General features: G+C 63.6%; 2 protein-coding genes across 3 annotated transcripts; one reads left to right on the plus strand and one right to left on the minus strand.

The window, feature by feature from the left end:
* Window positions 1-7,208: 7,208 nt before the first annotated feature.
* On the plus strand, window positions 7,209-14,261 carry ENO3 (enolase 3). Of its 2 annotated transcripts, none has more exons than XM_054005852.1 (12): window positions 7,209-7,312; window positions 8,942-9,028; window positions 9,244-9,339; window positions 10,341-10,399; window positions 10,808-10,877; window positions 11,034-11,167; window positions 11,431-11,653; window positions 12,173-12,370; window positions 12,753-12,954; window positions 13,196-13,304; window positions 13,389-13,447; window positions 13,998-14,261. In XM_054005852.1, the coding sequence occupies exons 2-12, from the start codon at window positions 8,944-8,946 to the stop codon at window positions 14,065-14,067; spliced, it is 1,305 nt and encodes a 434-aa protein (XP_053861827.1). In that variant the 5' UTR covers window positions 7,209-7,312; window positions 8,942-8,943; the 3' UTR covers window positions 14,068-14,261. The 2 variants fall into 2 exon arrangements, with proteins under 2 accessions (XP_053861827.1, XP_053861828.1); XM_054005853.1 differs by lacking the exon at window positions 7,209-7,312 and adding an exon at window positions 8,359-8,487.
* A 452-nt stretch (window positions 14,262-14,713) lies between these two features.
* Window positions 14,714-18,952, minus strand: SPAG7 (sperm associated antigen 7). The gene is made up of 7 exons (XM_054005284.1): window positions 18,830-18,952; window positions 17,671-17,738; window positions 17,380-17,468; window positions 16,966-17,050; window positions 16,451-16,540; window positions 15,997-16,153; window positions 14,714-15,725 (listed from the first exon to the last, which is right to left on the minus strand). Exons 1-7 carry the CDS (start codon window positions 18,918-18,920, stop codon window positions 15,607-15,609), a joined length of 699 nt encoding a protein of 232 aa, XP_053861259.1. The 5' UTR covers window positions 18,921-18,952; the 3' UTR covers window positions 14,714-15,606.
* Between the last annotated feature and the right edge of the window lie 563 nt (window positions 18,953-19,515).

Below are 19,515 nucleotides of genomic sequence, written 5' to 3' on the forward strand. Positions count from 1 at the left end.
GCCCAAGGGCTGGAAGACGGCTGGATCACCCCCAAAGCCAGCATGTCATTGACCTCTCTTTCCAGGTCCTGAGCAGTTTTCCCTGTGGCTCGGAAGGGGGAGCATTTTATAGGCGGGTGCGATCCTGTCAGCACCCAGTGGACAGTCAGATTAGTGCGCCCAGGCTGGTTGGAAAACAGCTGTTGGTACAGATGCAGCACCCCTCCGATCTCAGCTCGCTGGGCAGGGGTTAGCCGATCAGAGAGGGGAATTGCTTCCAGGGGGAAGCCAACTCTTGTCCCAGGGAATAGATCTACTAAAGGGTCATCTCCCTGCCCCTCCCACTGTCCACACACGGCCAACACCATATTCCCCCTGTCATAATATGGCTTCATCATATTCACATGGTACACCCGGTGGTGGTGTGCCCGGTTCGACAGCTCCACCACATAGTTTACCTCGTTTAGTTGCTTGACAACCTTGAAGGGCCCTTCCCAGGCGGCCTGGAGTTTGTTTTTCCTCACGGGGATGAGGACCATCACCTGATCCCCAGTGGCGAAGGCGCGGGCCCGTGCTGTGCGGTCATACCAGACCTTCTGCTTCCTCTGGGCTCTGGCCAGATTCTCCCTGGCCAGGCCCATGAGCTCGGCAAGTTGTTCCCGGAAGGTCAGGACATACTCCACCACCGACTCTCCGTCAGGAGTGGCCTTCCCCTCCCATTCGTCTCTCATCAGGTCCAGGGGCCCCCTTACCCGCCTTCCATATAGCAGTTCGAAAGGCGAAAACCCGGTAGACTCCTGGGGTACCTCCCTGTACGCAAACAGCAGGTGAGGTAAGTACTTGTCCCAGTCCTGCGGGTGCTGATTCATAAATGTTTTCAGCATCATTTTTAGCGTCCCATTGAACCTCTCCACCAGCCCGTTGGATTGGGGGTGATATGCTGAGGCCCAGTTGTGCCGGACCCCACATCTCTCCCACAAGCACCGGAGTAGGGCCGACATGAAGTTGGACCCTTGGTCCGTCAAGACTTCCTTGGGGAACCCCACTCGGCTGAAAATGGTCAGCAGCGCATCCGCCACAGTGTCTGCTTCAATGGACGATAAGGGCACTGCCTCGGGGTAGCGGGTGGCGAAATCTACCACCACCAGGATGTATTTCTTCCCAGACCGGGTCGTCTTGCTGAGAGGTCCCACTATGTCCATGGCCACCTTCTGGAAAGGCTCCTCTATGATGGGCAAAGGTCTCAATGCTGCCTTCCCCTTGTCCCGGGCCTTCCCCACCCTCTGGCAGGGGTCACAGGATCGGCAGTACTGCCGGACGTTGGTGAAGACCCCGGGCCAGTAAAAGTTCTGTAGCAGCCTCTGCCTGGTGCGCCGGATCCCCTGGTGCCCTGCGAGAGGGATGTCATGGGCCAGGTACAGTAGCTTGTGGCGAAACTTCTGGGGAACCACCAGCTGCCTCCTGATCCCCCACGACTCCACTTCCCCTGGGGGAGCCCACTCTCGGTACAGGAACCCCTTCTCCCACAGGAACCTCTCCTTGCATCCTCTCCTCATGGTCTGTACCACACTGAGGTCAGCCAGGCCCCTTAGCTTCCGCAGGGAGGGGTCCTTCTGCAACTCGGCCTGGAACTCGGCGGCTGGGGAAGGGATGGGGACCTGCTCCCTCTCGTCGGCTGGGTCGGAAGCCCCAGCCACCCCGAGGCCTGTCCTTGGGTGTTCCCTCCCCACCTGGGAAGGGTTCGGTGCCTCCGGTGGGACATCCTTCCCAAGGTCAGGGCGTAGTGCCCCTCGCCGGCTCTGGCTACGGGTCACGACTAAGGTGGTCTGGGGGCTGCTTGGCCAGTCCTCTAGGTCCCCCCCCCATCAACACCTCAGTGGGCAAATGGTGGTGCACTCCCACGTCCTTGGGGCCCTCCGTGGCCCCCCATTTCAGGTGTACCCTCGCTACGGGAACCTTGAATGGGGTCCCGCCCACCCCGGTCAGGGTCAGGAAGGTGTTGGGCACCACCCGATCTGGGGCCACCACCTCGGGCTGGGCCAGTGTCACCTCTGCGCCCGTGTCCCAGTATCCATAAACTTTCTTCCCATCCACCTCCAGGGGAACAAGGCACTCGCTCCGCAGGGACAGCCCCGCGCCAACCCTGTAAACGGAGAACTTTGAATCCGGAGCATCTGGCCCCCCAGAGAAGCTGGCCTGGGGCCCTTCTCTCTCTTGAGCAGTTGATAAGCTGCCAGCCCCTCTTGCGTGAGAAGCCTGCCCCTCGTCCGTCTGGGCCTCTACCCAGTTAACCCGGTGCAGGTTCGGTCTGCTCAGTCTGTCTTTGAGCTTGGGGCACTGGGCCCGAACGTGGCCTCTTCGGCCGCAGTAATAGCAGCTCATGTCCCGTGGGTCCCCTCGAGCCGGTCGGTTGTCCCTGATGCTGGGCATTCCCCGTGGGAGGGGATTCCCCATATTCCCCCTTTGGGAGGTCCCAGGGTGACTCTCTCTCTGCATCGCGGCGGGCCTGTTCCTTTGGGGCTGCTCCCTGCCACCCCCTGACCGGCTCTTTACAAACTCATCAGCCAGCTGCCCGGCGTGTCGCGGGTTCTCTGGCTTTCTGTCCACCGACCACAGCCTCAGGTCGGATGGGCACCGCTCATACAGTTGCTCCAGTACCAGCAGTTTAATCAGGTCCTCCTTCGTCTGGGCCCCACCAGCCCACTTGCTGGCGTATCTTTCCATGCGGACGGCTAGTTACAGATATGAGATCTCAGGGGTTTTATCCTGACTCCGGAACCTTTCCCGGTACATCTCAGGAGTCAGCCCAAACTCACGTAGCAGGGCCTTTTTGAATAGTTCGTAGTCCCCTTTCTCTGCCTCTCCCAGTTGGCGGTACAATGCCACGGATTTGGGGTCCAGTAAGGGGGTAAGGACCCGGAGTCTGTCCGCGGGATCAACCCGGTGCAGCTCCCAGGCCGTCTCAAAGGCCTCCAGGAAGTCATCCATGTCCTCCCCCTCCTTGTGTGGGGCCAGGATGCACTTATCAAAGCTCCGTGCAGTCCTGGGTCCCCCCTCACTCACCGCAGCCGGGGGTTCGCTGCCCTTCAATCTCGCCAGTTCCAGGTCATGCTGTCTCTGTCTCTCATTCTCCTCCCGTTCATGCTGTCTCTGTCTCTCTTTCTCCTCCCGTTCATGCTGTCTCTGTTGTTCACGATCCTCCAGCTCTCTCAGTTTTAGCTCTTTCTCCCATTCCAGGCAATTCCGCTCCACGGATGCTGAACGTCGCAGGGAGGATCCCCTGCTGGCCGGGGGGGTCACGGCGCCCTCGGTATTTGCTGGGCTCCTCCCCACCCTTACCCTAGGCATAGGGAGGAGGGGTCTCGGGAAGCCCTCAGCAGCCGGCTGACCACTCCCAGCTGGGACAGACACTGGTGCCTGCGCTGCATTTGCCAGGCTGCTTCCCTGAGACACAGGGATCAGTTCATTCGCGCGATCTTCCGCCTCCAGCTGGGCAATGAGCTGTTCTTTGGTGAGCCTCCCAATGCGCAGCCGCCTCTGCTTGCACAGCTCCACCAGGTCGCTCTTAAGCCGCTTGGCATACATCTTCCTGCTGGCCACTCACCGGCCTGTGTGCTCACAGCTCCCCACAGTTCCCAGGGGGCACCCTAGTGTGCCAGCCCTTCTCGAGGTCACCACCTCTCTGCCAGGGTCGAGCTGCAGACTCCTCCGCCCCTGGGACCACTCGCTGCGATCCCCCCGGGGGACCCTGTTACTGCAAAAGTCCTTCTCGCTGGTCACACACTCCCAGGGGTAATAACCGTCTCTCTCTCACTCTTCAGCACGCCTGGTCCCCGTCAATCCCCCTTCGTTTTACTGCTCCCCAGTCACTTACTGCAGGAAGCGCCGTCCACGGGGTGCAGTAGATCCCGCCGCTGCCACCAGTTGTTGCGGAGTGTGGGGGAGTTAGGGCCCTGCACCCCTCTTCCCGAGATTCACTGCGACTCTCAACCAGCCAGTAAAGCAGAAGGTTTATTTAAGGACAGGAACACAGTCTCAAGCAGAGCGTGTAGGTACGACCAGACCCCCTCAATTAGGTCCCTCTGGGAGGTTCAGGGAGCTTAGACCCCAGCTTGGGGTTCCCTGCGTTGCACCACCCAGCCCAAACCCAAACTAAACTCCCAGCCCCTCCCGCTGCTCCTCTCCTTTGTTCAGTCTCCCGGGCAGAAGGTGTTAATTCTCCCCACCCCCGTTCCTGGCTCAGGTTACAGCTCAGGTAGCTTCCTTCAAGGGAAGTCCCACATCCCCACTGCAACCCCCCTGCAACATTCCCAGGTCAAATCTGCCCTGCTCCCTGCTCCGTCACACATGGTTATAGTGTCATGACAAAGTCTGTGTTCAGTGTTCTGTGTTGCATGTTCTGTGTCTGTCTCTAGTGGTGTCCTGTGTTAGCATTGGGTCCAGAGAGAGAGGGGATACTACACTAGACAGGGCAAATGTCTTTTCCTCTCTCTTCTTCCCCCATGTCCATCCAATTTATCAATCACCACTTGTGTCCAAAACACTTTGGTCCCCAGTGCATCAGGGTTATTTTTTGTTAGGTTCTCTAATAGCCATTTTGTTGTTAATTTTTGTTATTAATACATTTGTATTGTTAGTTACATTTGCTTGTATTATTATTCATTCCACACTTTCCTCTATGCACTCTGGTTCTATTTCCCCAAGCCCTGAAGGGTAGTTCTTGGGCCCCCATGACCTGTAAGACCTTGGCCCATAATTGTATGGCCCCATCTTTCACGTCCCCAGGAACCTCTGAAAACAACTGCTAAAAATAGGAAATTCTACAACATTTTAGCAACTCAATGTTAGTTTAAGTCCAAATCAGCTTAACCTTGCATGACAACTGTGGTACTCCTACAAAATCTTATTTGTTGTGTGTGCTTAAGAAGGTCCTGACCTCAGTGACTTTTATTGTTTGATGGCTATTGCAGCATCAAACTTGGGCCTCATTTTGTTTGTCAATGTACCCAATTATTGGAATGGTAATGGTTTTGTTGTATTTCCAATTATTATAATGATAATTGTTTGCATTTGTGTTTATGTTATATCTGGTGTTTAGTCAATTGTAATGGTTTTAGTTATAGTCACCTGGTTATAGTTGTTTGGTTTGTTTGCAACAAATACAAAAGATTTATATGGTGACCACTCAAGAATTGTTCTTGAGAGGTCAAAAGGGGGACAATGTAGATCAATCTCTGATAATTTTCATATGACTTTACATTGTGCCTCTTCATATAACCTTGTGGTGGGTCTACCTACGTGTGACCTCTGTTTTCATGGGACTTTGTATCAAAGCCTCATTTAGAAACTTTGCATTGCCCTTGGTAGAATATTATAGCCCCTAAGGATAGAATAAGATAGAAGAAAAATTTCTTTTTGATAGCAGTAGAACAAGAGCTCTCCCCCCCCCCCACTCTTAATCAATTGCCCTGTTGAATGAATGAGGTGTGGATGAGCAAGGCATGGAAGGCAGCACCTCCAGACAGCCTCAACTGTTGGAGAGGGGCTGGGAGCCAGACCCAAGGACAATAAAACGTGTCAAGTGGGCTCATTAAAGACAAGCAGACATACTGACAGCCTCGGGGGTTAGAAGCAAGCACCTTCTTTTGGAAACACCCTCTTTGCAGCATTGGGACAACACTCAAAAGAAAGCAGCACAAAGGACCAATGGACACAGACACAGAGTTTGAATCTGGTACAGATTTGCATAAGAGGGAAGCTGCTATAAAAGTGAGGTGTCTTGCAGAGGACCCCGGGTCTCGTCTTGTCAACATGGGAGCATCGATCCGGATCGGCAGAAGCCCGGCTCCACCCCCTCCCCGATCTAACTCACCTGGCCAGTGAAGTTAAGGGGAGCAACTAATTGGTAACAACAAGACGGAGTGTGTTTGTGTGTGTGTGTGAGTGTAAATGTAATATATTATATGCATATAATACAGTGTTAATGAATACATGTATTACTAATAAATGTGGTGTTTTGCCTTATTCCCCCGGAAAAGATCCTGTGCAGGACTTTAAGTACAACACTATGTGAGGAGAGGGTCTCAGGTTGCCTTGTCCTTTCCCCGCTGCTTGGAATGGGCGTCCTGGAGCTCTGACCTTTAGCGAACTCGCCGTGGGGCTAAATATAGGGCTGGAGAGAAAGTCCAAAGGGCCCTGGCTGTCTGGAGAGGTGGGGTGGGGGTGGGGATCCCCTTGCCCCCATAGGAGTGAGCAACGGGGAAAGACCAGCCCCTTGGCGGGGGTCTGGGTCATGCGAGGCCCCATGGCCCATTCCTGCCCCCCGAACCAGTCAGTCCCTGCCCTGGGGCCAGGTGGGAGCTGGCGCCCCCTAGAGGGGCCAGGCTGTGGGGTTCTGGCAGCTGCCCCAGTGGGCCCCAAGGGGTGTGTAGGGCAGAGCGGATGTGCGGAGGATGAGGGTCAAATCCCACCTGCTTCCTTGTCCGCACCAGGCCCCCTGTCCCCCGCCCCTCGCTGACCCACAGAATCTTGCCATGGTCGGCCGGATACAGGGCGACCCCCGTCCCCACCCCACTGCCCCACAAGGGAACCTTCCTGAGGGACCCATAGCTAATAACCTGTCACACAACGGGGGGGAGGGGGGGAGAGTCCCCGAATGACCCAGTGCCTGATTCTCTCCCTGGCTCTGGGAGGGGAGTGGGGGCTGGTGGTTAGAGCAGGGGGGGCGGAAGCCAGGACTCCTGGGTTCTCTCCCTGGCTCTGGGAGGGGAGTGGGGGCTGGTGGTTAGAGCAGGGGGGGCGGAAGCCAGGACTCCTGGGTTCTCTCCCTGGCTCTGGGAGGGGAGTGCGGGCTGGTGGCTCAAAGCAAGGGGGGCTGGGAGCCAGGACTCCTGGGTTCTCTCCCCGGCTCTGGGAGGGGAGTGGGGGCTGGGGGGTTAGAGCAGGGGAGGGGCGGAAGCCAGGATTCCTGGGTTCTCTCCCCGGCTCTGGGAGGGGAGTGGGGGCTGGGGGGTTAGAGCAGGGGAGGGGCGGAAGCCAGGATTCCTGGGTTCTCACCCCGGCTCCGGCGTGTGTGTGGGGGGGTGCTGTGCGTGAGGGATGCACGTAGGGGATTGTTCACGCGATTGCATATTTGTGCAGGTGCCAATGGCCCGTCTGGGGGTTGGTCTGTTCCCACACAGGCAGGGCACTTACAGACAGTCCCTAACTGGCCCGGGTGGGCGGAGGATGCCCGGGACCTCGGGTATAAAAGGGAGAGGGCAGCCACCACCTGGGCACTGTCAACTGCCACCCCACCCCCAACAGCCACCGACCGGAGAGGAGACCCAATCAAGTGAGGGGCAGGGCCAGGGTCATCTACTTTGGTCTATTTCCCCTTTGGAGGGTCGGGAGTGAGGGGCACCGGCAGAGCTGGGGGGGGGCAGGGCCGGTGGCAGAGGCTGCGGGTCGGGAGTGAGGGGCACCGGCAGAGCTGGGGGGGTCAGGGCTGGGCTGGCAGGGGCTGCGGGTCGGGAGTGAGGGGCACCGGCAGAGCTGGGGGGGGCAGGGCTGGGCTGGCAGGGGCTGCGGGTCGGGAGTGAGGGGCACCGGCAGAGCTGGGGGGGGGCAGGGCCGGGCTGGCAGGGGCTGCGGGTCGGGAGTGAGGGGCACCGGCAGAGCTGGGGGGGGCAGGGCTGGGGGGGGCAGGGGCTGCGGGTCGGGAGTGAGGGACACCGGCAGAGCTGGGGGGGCCCAGGGCTGGGCTGGCGGGGGCTGCGGGTCGGGAGCGAGGGGCACCGGCAGAGCTGGGGGGGGCAGGGCCGGGCCGGCAGGGGCTGCGGGTCGGGAGTGAGGGGCACCGGCAGAGCTGGGGGGGGCAGGGCCGGGCTGGCAGGGGCTGCGGGTCGGGAGTGAGGGGCACCGGCAGAGCTGGGGGGGGCAGGGCCGGGCTGGCAGGGGCTGCGGGTCGGGAGTGAGGGGCACCGGCAGAGCTGGGGGGGGCAGGGCCGGGCTGGCAGGGGCTGCGGGTCGGGAGTGAGGGGCACCGGCAGAGCTGGGGGGGGCCGGGCTGGGGGGGGCAGGGGCTGCGGGTCGGGAGTGAGGGGCACCGGCAGAGCTGGGGGGGGCAGGGCTGGGGGGGGCAGGGGCTGCGGGTCGGGAGTGAGGGGCACCGGCAGAGCTGGGGGGGGCAGGGCTGGGGGGGGCAGGGGCTGCGGGTCGGGAGTGAGGGGCACCGGCAGGGCTGGGGGGGCAGGGCAGGGCTGGCAGGGGCTGCGGGTCGGGAGTGAGGGGCACCGGCAGAGCTGGGGGGGCAGGGCTGGGCTGGCAGGGGCTGCGGGTCGGGAGTGAGGGGCACCGGCAGAGCTGGTGGGGGCAGGGCTGGGCTGGCAGGGGCTGCGGGTCGGGAGTGAGGGACACCCCAGAGCTGGGGGTCAGGGAGGCCTGGGCCTGTCCCTGTCCGGGCCCCAGCTGCAGGCTATCAGGGGATGGGGTGACCTCTTCCTCCAGTGGCCAGCCCTCCGGGTGTGCGTGAGTCTATTTTTAAACCTGGCAGCTGCCCAGGGTGTGTGTGCGTGGAGGTGTGAATGTTAAAGGGGTTGGACATGCTTTGGATTGGACAGAGGGCCCGGGGTGAGTGGGGATGGGAGCCAGGACTCCTGGGTTCTGTCCCCGGCTCGGGGAGGGGCGTGGGGGCTGGTGGGTCAGAGCAGGGGGGGCTGGGAGTCCGGACTCCTGGGTTCTGTCCCTGGCTCTGGGAGGGGAGTGGGGGCTAGTGGGCTAGAGCAGGGGGGCTGGGAGCCAGGACTCCTGGGTTCTCTCCCCGGCTCTGGGAAGGGAGTGGGGGCTAGTGGGCTAGAGCAGGGGGGCTGGGAGCCAGGACTCCTGGGTTCTCTCCCCCGCTCTGGGAGGGGGTGTCTGTGTATGAGGGGGACAAGCCTTGGGCAGGTGCTGTTTCGAGCCCCCTCTTTTTTTCTCCCGCCAGCCATGTCCATCCAGAAGATCTACGCCCGCGAGATCCTGGACTCCCGTGGGAACCCCACGGTCGAGGTGGATCTGCACACGGCCAAGGGTGCGTGGGGGGGGGGGGGGGCAGGGCAGGGTTTGGTTTGGGGGGAGGGCTGGGGTGTGGAGGCGGGGGGTTCCCATGGGGACTGGGTGGGTTATCGCAAGGCTGGGGTTCAGGGGGATCCCTAGGCAAGATGGGAGGGGGGCTGGCAGGGGTCAGGCTCTCCCAGCTGTCGGGGGAGCCCCAGGGTAGTTACTTCCCCTGCTTTCCCCCCCCAGGTCGTTTCCGGGCCGCCGTCCCCAGTGGTGCCTCCACTGGCATCTATGAGGCTCTGGAGCTGCGGGACGGGGACAAGTCCCGATACCTGGGCAAAGGTGAGGGGCTGTCAGGGGAGGGGGCTGACGCTAACCGGGGGTGGGAAGATTTATCCCTCCCTCCCCACAGACTTCACCCTTCCGCCCTCCATCCCCACACACCCCTTCCTCCATCCACAGCCAGGGCTGGGCTAGTTCACGGTGCTGCCGCGTGCTGGACAAATGCCCAGAAGTGATAAAAACCTTGACCCCATATTGGTGCGCGTTTCCAGTCATCCCAGCAGGAGTTGTGGACACAAGCCCTGGGAGAGGCCCATGGATTCAGGGATGGGTTTCTGGACTTGTTCATAGGGTTGGCTGAGAGGTTGGTTGGTTGGTTGGTAGGGTTGGCTGGTTGGCCGTGAGGTTGATTGGCTATTTGTTGATAGGGTTGGCTGAGAGGTTGATTGGTTGACTGGTTTGTTTGCTGGCCGTGAGGTTGATTGGCTGGTTGGTTGGTAGGGTTGGCTGGTTGGCTGTGAGGTTGGTTGGTTGGTAGGGTTGGGTGAGAGGTTAATTGCCTGGTTGACTGGTTTGTTGGCTGTTCCGTGAGGTTCATTGGGTAGTTGGTTGGTAGGGTTGGCTGGTTGGCCGTGAGGTTGATTGGCTGGTTCGTTGGTTGGATTGGCTGGTTGGCCGTGAGGTTGATTGGCTGGTTGGTTGGTAGGGTTGGCTGGTCGGCTGAGAGGTTGATTGATTGGCTGGTTGGTAGCCTTGACTGAGAGCTTCATTGGCTGGTTGGCTGAGAGGTTACTGGTTGGTTGGGTTGACCGGTTCATTCATTGGTTGACTGGTTTCATTGCCTGGTTGGCTCATTGGCTGGTTAAACGTGCTGGGTGGTGCACTCTTGGGGTTTTTTTTAGTGAATTAATTGAAATAAAGCTCCTGATCTAAAATGAACTCCCAGGACACCTCATGGGAACCTGAGCTTGTCCACATGCCCATGGCCCAGTGCCCAGCTCGGACGGGTGGGGGGCAGTAGAGACCAGCCGGGTACCACATCTCTGTTCTTCTCCCCCCAGGGGTCCTGAAGGCTGTTGAGCACATCAATAAAACCATTGTGCCGGCCCTCCTGGAGAAGGTAATGACCCCCTGCTCATGCCTGTAGGGGGTGCTCATGTATTGGGGGTCTGGGCAGTACATGGGCATGGAGGGGTACTTGGCTATGGGGGGTGCTAGAGAGTACCTGGCTATGGGGGGGATGCCCAGAGGGCATGGGAGTACCTAGGGAGGGCGTATCTGGGTATTAGAGGGAGGCCCAGGAGAGGGGTTAGCTGGGGGAGGGAGCTAGATATGTTGCAGGGGGTCCCTGGGTAGAATAGGCTGGCTGTGTATAGGGTGGTGTCTGGGGGGCTGGTGCCTGGCAAAGTATGGAGAAGGGGGGGGGGCCAGCGGTGTGAGGTGTCCTAGATGGAGGGGGAGGATGTGGGGGGCAGCTACTCATGGTGCCTGTGTGATGCCTCACCACCATTGTCCCCCCGCACCTCAGAAACTCAGTGTGGTGGAGCAGGAGAAAATCGACAAATTCATGATCGACCTGGACGGGACAGAGAACAAATGTGAGTGAGAGACATCGCCACCGACCCTCTGGCCCCTTCCCCGCCAGCTCTTTCAACAAACTGCTCCCCACCCCTTTCCCGCCCCCTGCTGATCCCTCCCCATTACCTGACTGTAGAGTGTGTGTGGGGGCTAATGCCGTTTGTCTCCCCCCCCAGCCAAGTTTGGGGCCAACGCCATCCTGGGGGTGTCTCTGGCAGTGTGCAAGGCCGGGGCCGCGGAAAAGGGGGTGCCCCTCTACCGCCACATCGCCGACCTGGCTGGCAATGCAGAGCTCATCCTGCCTGTCCCGGTGAGAGCCCCCGGATGCCAGGGTTCCTCTTGGAAGGGAATTGGGTCTGATGGGTTAGAGCAGGGGGGGCTGGGAGCCAGGACTCCTGGGTTCTCTCCCCGGCTCTGGGAGGGGAGTGGGGGCTGGGGGGTTAGAGAAAGGGGGGCTGGGAGCCAGGACTCCTGGGTTCTCTCCCCGGCTCTGGTAGGGGAGTGGGGGCTGGAGCAAGGGGGACTGGGAGCCGAGATGCCTGGGTTCTGTGCTGACCCCCACCCCCCTGGCAGGCGTTCAACGTGATCAACGGGGGCTCACACGCGGGGAACAAGCTGGCCATGCAGGAGTTCATGATCCTGCCGGTGGGGGCGGCCAGTTTCAAGGAGGCCATGCGCATCGGGGCCGAGGTCTACCACAACCTGAAGGCCGTCATCAAGGCCAAGTATGGCAAGGACGCCACCAATGTGGGGGACGAGGGCGGCTTCGCCCCCAACATCCTGGAGAACAATGAAGGTACCGGATGCCTGGGTTCTCTGCCCGGCTCTGGGAGAGGAGTGGGGGCTGGAGGGTTAGAGCAGGGGAGCCAGGACTCCTGGGTTCTCTCCCATTGCACTCCCTGGCTGCAGATTGACAGGAAGAGGGTAGCAGCTACTTTATAGGCCTGCGGTTCGGTTTTAGCCTCATCCCCCAATTCCCTCGTCAAATGTCGCAGCCATAATTAGTGCAGCTGCTCGTAACCCGAGCCGCAGCAAGCACACTGAGCGTTGCTGGGCCAGGAAAGGTCACGGCCTGCTGGGGTCTCCTGCGTTCACAGGGACCCCTCGCCCGGCGCTGAGACGCGCCCACCTCTGGGGCGGGGCGGCCGGTTCCCCAGGGACCCCTCGCCCGGCGCTGAGACGCGCCCACCTCTGGGGCGGGACGGCCGGTTATACAGGGACCCCTCGCCCGGCGCTGAGACGCAGCCACTTCTGGAGCAGGGCACCGCACCCGTGCCTCTAGGGTTGATCCGTGGCGTGCTCTCCTCCTCCCCAGCACTGGAGCTGCTGAAGTCAGCCATCGAGAAGGCCGGGTACCCCGACAAAGTGGTGATCGGGATGGATGTCGCCGCCTCCGAATTCTTCCGCAGCGGGAAATACGACCTGGACTTCAAATCCCCCGACGACCCCGCCCGCCACATCAGCGGGGAAAAGCTGGGCGAGCTCTACCAGAGCTTCATCAAGAATTACCCTGGTGAGGGGCCTGTCCCGGCTCCCACCCGGCCCCAGGGCGGGGACTGGCTGGCTCAGGGGAGCGGGGAATGGGGCAGGGGCCTGTCCCCTCTAGGGGGCACCGGCTCCCATCCGGCCCCAGGACAGGGATTGGCTGGCTCAGGGGGGGTGGGGAATGGGGCAGGGGCCTGTCCCCTCTAGGGGGCGCCGGCTCCCACCTGACCCCAGGGCGGGGACTGGCTGGCTCAGGGGGGCGGGGAATGGGGCAGGGGCCTGTCCCCTCTAGGGGCGCCGGCTCCCACCTGGCCCCAGGGCGGGGACTGGCTGGCTCAGGGGGGCGGGGAATGGGGCAGGGGCCTGTCCCCTCTAGGGGGACTGGGGCTCACCATGTCCCTGCCCCCCAGTGGTGTCCATCGAGGACCCCTTTGACCAGGATGACTGGGAGACGTGGCAGAAGTTCCTGACCCAGGTGCCCATCCAGATCGTGGGGGACGACCTGACGGTGACAAACCCCAAGCGCATCCAGAAGGCCGTGGAGCTGAAAGCCTGCAACTGCCTCCTGCTCAAAGTCAACCAGATCGGCTCCGTCACCGAGTCCATCCAGGCGTGAGCAACCGCCGTCCACTCAAACCGGGGCTGGGAGCCAGGACTCCTGGGTTCTCTCCCCAGCTCTGGGAGGGGAGTGGGGGCTGGTGGGTCAGAGCAGGGGGTGCTGGGAGCCAGGACTCCTGGGTTCTCTCTCTGTGAGGTAGCACATGGCAGGACGGTTGCAGTCGGGGGGGGGGGTAAGATTTGGATTACCCCCCCCTGCACAGCTGCACTCATGGACCCTCCGGTTCCCTTCCAGGTGCAAACTAGCCCAGAGCAGCGGCTGGGGGGTGATGGTCAGTCACCGTTCCGGGGAGACTGAAGACACCTTCATCGCCGACCTGGTGGTGGGGCTGTGCACTGGGCAGGTGAGCAGCGGGGGGGGGGGGGCTGCACCCCATTCCCCCTGCACACCCCACAGCCCTTAACCCTGGTTCTGCCTCTCCCCACAGATCAAGACTGGGGCCCCCTGCCGATCCGAGCGCCTGGCTAAATACAATCAGCTGATGAGGTAATGGGCCAGGGGCCTGTCCCCTCTAGGGGGCGCTGGCTCCCACCCGGCCCCAGGGCAGGGATTGGCTGGCTCAGGGGGGTGGGGAATGGGGCAGGGGCCTGTCCCCTCTAGGGGGCGCCGGCTCCCACCCGGCCCCAGGTCAGGGACTGGCTGGCTCAGGGGGGCGGGGAATGGGCCAGGGGCCTGTCCCCTCTAGGGGGCGCTGGCTCCCACCCGGCCCCAGGGCAGGGACTGGCTGGCTCAGGGGGGTGGGGAATGGGGCAGGGGCCTGTCCCGTCTAGGGGCGCCGGCTCCCACCCGGCCCCAGGGCGAGGACTGGCTGGCTCAGGGGGGCGGGGAATGGGGCAGGGGCCTGTCCCCTCTAGGGGGCACCGGCTCCCACCCGGCCCCAGGGCGAGGACTGGCTGGCTCAGGGGGTGGGGAATGGGGCAGGGGCCTGTCCCCTCTAGGGGGCACCGGCTCCCACCCGGCCCCACGGCGGGGACTGCCTGGCTCAGGGGGGCGGGGAATGGAAGATGGGGCTCACCCCCGCCTTGTCTCCCCCCAGGATCGAGGAGGCGCTGGGCGACAAAGCTCACTTTGCCGGACGCAAGTTCAGGAACCCCCTGGCCAAGTGAGCCCCTTGGCCGCCCCCGCAGCGTCAGCACGGCCCTGCCCTGGAGGGACGGGGTGGGGCCTGGACCCTCAGTCCCGGGGCTCCCCCCCAGGGCAGCGCGACGTGACCAGCGAGCACTGGCGACACTTGGTCCAGCCCCATCTTCCCGCGGCGTGTGCGGGGGCCCACTTCTGAATAAAGGCACCTGGGGACACAGCGGCTGGGTGTGGTTCTTTCCCAGGGGCCCAGACGCCTGGGTTCAGTCCCAGCTCATGGGGGGCTGCTGGGTCAGAGCAGGGGGGCTGGGAGCTAGGACTCCTGGGTTCTCTCCCTGGCTCTGGGATAGGAGTGGGGGCGGGTGGTTTAGAGCAGGGCGGGTTGGAAGCCAGGACTCCTGGGTTCTCTCCCCGGCTCTGGGAGGGGAAGGGGATGCAAGGGGGGAGTGACAGAGGAGTTCTGTCCCCCCCCAAACGGGAGCAGTGGAGGCCGTGGGAGGGATCAGGGAGTGTCTCCCGCAGAGACCTGTGGCAGCCTGCCCCTAGCGCTGCAGGCGGGAGGGGCAATCTCCCATGGCTGCAGTACGGGGCACCTGACACACAGCTGCGCCCAGCCCCGGTCACACACAGAGTTGTTCCACAAGCCCAGCCAGGCAGGAGGAGCCGGGTCGATCATGATTAAACAGACGGGTTTATTGAGGGCGATACAGCTGCTCCTACGCCCCCCCTCCTGACCACCCACTGGGGGGGCACATACCCCACAACACATTGCTGGGGGGGATCCCTAGGGATCTGGCCACCCCCCCTCCCCGCAGCTCTGGGGATTGATTCTATTTACACTTAAATAACAAGCAAATACGCCCCCTCCCCCCGAAATTAACTGCGGGGCCTGGAGCTCCCAGCAACAAGAACAGGTTAAAATCCCCTATGCCAGCCCCACCCCCCCAGGCAGGGATCCCCCCACACAGGGATCCTAGTCCCATTGCTCCCCCCACCCCAGAGACACCAGGGTGCCCTCCCCCGGATTCCCTATGGGGCCCCATCACCCCCCTTGTGGGGGGAGCTAGGACCTTTCCCCATAACCCTTTGAAAAGGGAGGGGGGTGTAATTTCCCCAAGGACGGGGGAGGGAGGTGAGACGCGGGGGGACGACGAACCCCCCAATCTGACAAGTGCCCTCTGGTGGTAGCAGTGGGATGCTGCAGCCTGTTGGGTGGCCCCAGGGGCCCTCTGGTGGGGGAAGGCGACACTGCGCCCAGATCTCTATTCCCCACCTCCCTCCCCCCGCCCCTGCTGGGGGCTCCCCTCCCCTCCCCTCGCTCACACTCACATCCCCCCCCAAACTAGAGAGAAAAAACAATTCCAAACAAATCACTTCAAATATGTCCCCGCCCCCAATTGAAAACCTAAAATCACTCCTAGGCTACCGGGTAAATATGGGGGGGGGGGGTAATCTGGGTACGTGGGGGGCAGGGCCGCCCCCCGCCAGTCAGGACGCCCCAAGCAAGGTTCACACACAACAGCAGGTTTGGGGTTAGTCCCTGCAATCTGCTCCCCCCCCCAGCACTAGGAGGTCCCGGCCCCGCCAGGCCCCTCGTCTTCACTCTGCCGCAGCCGCTTCTTCGCCCGGATCTCGTTCATGGCCTCCTCAATGGAGCGCGTGTCCCGCTTGTTGGCCACGGGAACTGGACGGAAGAGACAAGGGTGAACCCAGGAGTCCGGGCTCCCAGCCCCCCGCTGTCATCCACCAGCCCCCACTCCTCTCCCAGCGCCGGGGGAGAACCCAGGAGTCCTGGCTCCCAGCCCCCCTGCTTTAATCCACCAGCCCCCACTCCCCTCCCAGAGCCGGGGAGAGAACCCAGGAGTCCTGGCTCCCAGCCCCCCTGCTCTAACCCACCAGCCCCCCTCCCCTCCCAGAGCCGGGGAGAGAACCCAGGCGTCCGGGCCGGCACTCACCGCAGCCGTAGGCCTTATTGGCCTGCATGGTGTGGGCGGCGTCCTTGGCGGCCTCCTTGCCGATGAGGTGACTGTATTTGTCCTTGTAGTCGGTGTTGGGGTTCACCACGGCGGGGCCCCTCAGCGCCTCCTGCTCCGCCTCTCTCTGAGCCAGCTCCTGGGGGGGGGAGTGGGGGTGTGAGACGGGGGGGGGGGGAGACGCAAGGGGACATGCCCCCAGCCCCGCCCACCCATGCTGGTAGGACCCACCCACCCAAAGACACGCCCCATACAGAGAGGGAGGTGAGACCTCAGCCCCGCCCACCCAGAGAAAGATACGCCCCCTACAGCGAGGGAAGTGAGACCCTGTCCATGGGGAAGACCCCCCCTCCCTCCCCACAGTCCTGCCCACACAAGGACACACAGGGAACCCCCCAGGATCCCCCCAGCACAGCCTGGGGGGGGCCCCACGCACCTTCAGGCGGCGTTTCTCCTCAGCCCGTTGTGGGTCCCACTCCTCCCCGCAGCGATAGGCCTCCAGCTCCTCGTCCGATGGGGCGAACTCCTGGGGGTCAGGGGGCAGAGCATGAGCCACCCCACGGCCCCGAGGGCTTCCCACACGCTGCCCCCACCCGAGCCCCAGCCCCACAGCGTGAGGGGGCCAGGACTCCTGGGTTCTCTCCCCGGCGCTGGGAGGGGAGTGGGGGCTGGTGGGTTAGAGCGGGGTGGCTGGGAGCCAGGACTCCTGGGTTCTCTCCCCGGCGCTGGGAGGGCTGGTGGGCTGGGAGCCAGGACTCCTGGGTTCTCTCCCCGGCTCTGGGAGGGGAGTGGGGGCTGGTGGGTTAGAGCAGGGGGGGCTGGGAGCCAGGACTCCTGGGTTCTCTCCCCGGCTCTGGGAGGGGAGTGGGGTCTAGTGGTTAGAGCAGGGGGGGCTGGGAGCCAGGATGCCTGGGTTCTCTCCCCGGCTCTGGGAGGGCGGGGGGCGCTCACCTTCTTAAAGATCATGACGTAACGACTCTCCTCATCGTCACCAAAGGAGAAGGACGTCAGACCAGCCACTTCCACCACGTCGTGCCTGGGACGCGAGCGAGGGGAGAACTCGATTTACTGACTCACGGAGCAAACGTTCCAGGGGCCAGACCCACAGACCCCTCGCCCAGCGCTGAGACGCGCCCACCTCTGGGGTGGGGCGGCCGGTTCCCCAGGGACCCCTCGCCCGGCGCTGAGATGCAGCCACCTCTGGGGCGGGGCGGCCGGTTCCCCAGGGACCCCTCGCCCAGCGCTGAGATGCGCCCACCTCTGGGGCGGGGCGGCCGGTTCCCCGGGGACCCCTCGCCCGGCGCGGAGATCCCCCCACCCCATGCGCGGCTCCCCCCGCCCCCCGCCCCCCGCCCAGAGGCTCACAGGATGCTGCGTTCAAGCTTGTTCATGGGCTGAAATTTCTTTTTGGTCTGCGCGCTGTCCTGGATGAACTCAGACACGTCCTTCTCCATCTGCACGGGGAGACGGAAGGCAACGCTCAGGGGGGCAGGGAATGGGGCAGGGACCTGTCCCCTCTAGGGGGCGCCGGCTCCCCCCCGGCCCCAGGGCAGGGACTGGCTGGCTCATGGGGGCAGGGAATGGGGCAGGGACCTGTCCCCTCTAGGGGGCGCCAGCTCCCACCCGGCCCCAGGGCTGGCTCTGTGGGTCACTCACCCTCTTTCTGAACTCCACCTTCTGCCGCTTCTCCTGCTCCTGCAGCTTCTTCAGCCGGGCGGCTTGTTCTGCAGGGGCGAGAGAACTAGCAGCTCAGGGTCTGGGGGGCCCCGTGTGCGGGGCTGGGAGCCCGGACGTCTGGGTTCTCTCCCCAGCTCTGGGAGGGGAGCGGGTACTGGTGGATTAGAGGAGGAAGGGGCTGCGGTCCCCTTGGAGAAGTGCCCTTCCCCCTTGTGCTCCCCCCAGTAAGATGGGGTTACCCCTGCTCTCTGGGGGGCGTGGGGTCCCCTGCTGATGTTGAGAACTCCGGCCCCAGGGTAGGGCAGGGCAGGGCAGGGTCAGTCTCTCCTGCCTCGCTCCGTCCATAAGGCCCCCTGTAGCGACCGGTGGAGTCCTGGGCCTGACGCTGGCTCTGCAGGCGGGTCCTGGGGTTGGCGCAGAGCCGGGAACATTCAGCGCCGCCGGCCTGACCGTGAGTACCAGGCAGGTTGGGTCCTATGTATGGCCCGGTCCATACCGCGCCCCTCCCCCGTAGTTATAGCCCGGCCCGCACCGCGCCCCTCCCCCGGCCCCCGTCTAGTTATAGCCCGGCCCGCACCGCGCCCCTCCCCCGGCCCCCGTCTAGTTATAGCCCGGCCCGCACCGCGCCCCTCCCCCGGCCCCCGTCTAGTTATAGCCCGGCCCGCACCGCGCCCCTCCCCCGGCTCCCGTGTCTCTTTATAGCCTGGTCCCTATAGCACCCCTCCCCCGAGGTCAGGGCCATATGGAGACGGGGTGGGGGGTGATGGCAGGAGCTCCCCGGGGGGGTCAGGGCCATGGTGTGCTGGGCAGGGAATAGTGGGTGGGGGTCAGAGGGTGGGAGTGGGGCCATGGGGTACAGGGCGGGGCTAGGCACCGGGGGGGGGCTACAGGGCGGGGCTCTGGTGGGCGGGGTTAGGGGCGGGGCTTGGCACCGGGGGGGCACTGGGCGGGGTTCTGTCCCAGTGGGCGGGGCTACGGGCGGGGCTTGCAACCGGGGGGGGGTACAGGGCGGGGTTCTGTCCCGGGGGCGGGGCCGTGTCCCGGTGGGCGGGGCTAGGGGCGGTGGGCGGGGCGCTCGGGCGCTCGGGCTCCCGCTCCCCCCCCCGGCCCGGCCCGGCCCCGCCCCGTGACCCCTGACCTCGCGCGCGGCGCCGCGTCTCCTGGTCGCCCAGCCCGGGCGGCCGCTCCATGGCGCTGAGGATGGAGCCCAGCAAGTCCAGCTCCGCCATGGCGCCGCGCCCCGCCCCTTCCGCCGCGTCACGACGCGTCACCGCCGCCCCCGGAAGCGCCCGGCCCGGCGGCTTAAAGGGGAGGGGCTTAAAGCGGCGCGTCGGAGGCGGGAAATTAACACCCTTAAAGGGGAAGGAGGGAAGCCCCGCCCCCCAGGCCAGGGGCCGCGTCGGCGGACAAATAATAGCAGGGGCATTAAAGGGGGGTTCAACCCCGCCTCCCCCCGCCGACTTAAAGGGGAGGCGCAGGGCACTCGGGGGGAGGGGTTAGAGGGTGGAAGGACGCAGCCCCTCCCCTTCCCGGACTCCTGGGTCCCCTGGTTGAAGACCCCTCCGCCCCCATTGGCCCATCAGTTCCCAGGCTGGGATTACACCCCCCCCGGCAGCAAACCCCCCCCGTTAACCCCCAGTCCTGCAGCAGCGAGTCCCCTGGGGTAACGAGCCCCCCCCCAGGCTCCGTGTCCATCCCGCGGCGGCGAGTCCCGCGGGGTAACGAGGCACCCGGACGCCCCCCAGGCTCCTTGTCTGTCCCGCGGCAGCGAGTCCCCCGGGATAACGAGGCACCCGGCCGCCCCCCAGGCTCCGTGTCCGTCCC

This window comes from Malaclemys terrapin, chromosome 15, assembly GCF_027887155.1.
Source record: "Malaclemys terrapin pileata isolate rMalTer1 chromosome 15, rMalTer1.hap1, whole genome shotgun sequence".
Classification (NCBI taxonomy): domain Eukaryota; kingdom Metazoa; phylum Chordata; order Testudines; family Emydidae; genus Malaclemys; species Malaclemys terrapin.

What these genes read in the sequence shown, in the direction of transcription:
- ENO3 (XM_054005852.1), top strand. Translation starts at nt 8,944, where the DNA reads ATGTCCATCCAGAAGATCTACGCCCGCGAGATCCTGGACTCCCGTGGG. An exon ending in GGACGGGACAGAGAACAAAT is followed by an intron (nt 10,878 to 11,033) that starts GTGAGTGAGAGA and finishes CTCCCCCCCCAG; the next exon opens with CCAAGTTTGGGGCCAACGCC. An exon ending in AAATACAATCAGCTGATGAG is followed by an intron (nt 13,448 to 13,997) that starts GTAATGGGCCAG and finishes GTCTCCCCCCAG; the next exon opens with GATCGAGGAGGCGCTGGGCG.
- SPAG7 (XM_054005284.1), bottom strand. Translation starts at nt 18,920, where the DNA reads ATGGCGGAGCTGGACTTGCTGGGCTCCATCCTCAGCGCCATGGAGCGG. An exon ending in AGGTGGAGTTCAGAAAGAGG is followed by an intron (nt 17,469 to 17,670) that starts GTGAGTGACCCA and finishes CTCCCCGTGCAG; the next exon opens with ATGGAGAAGGACGTGTCTGA. An exon ending in ACGTCATGATCTTTAAGAAG is followed by an intron (nt 16,541 to 16,965) that starts GTGAGCGCCCCC and finishes CCTGACCCCCAG; the next exon opens with GAGTTCGCCCCATCGGACGA.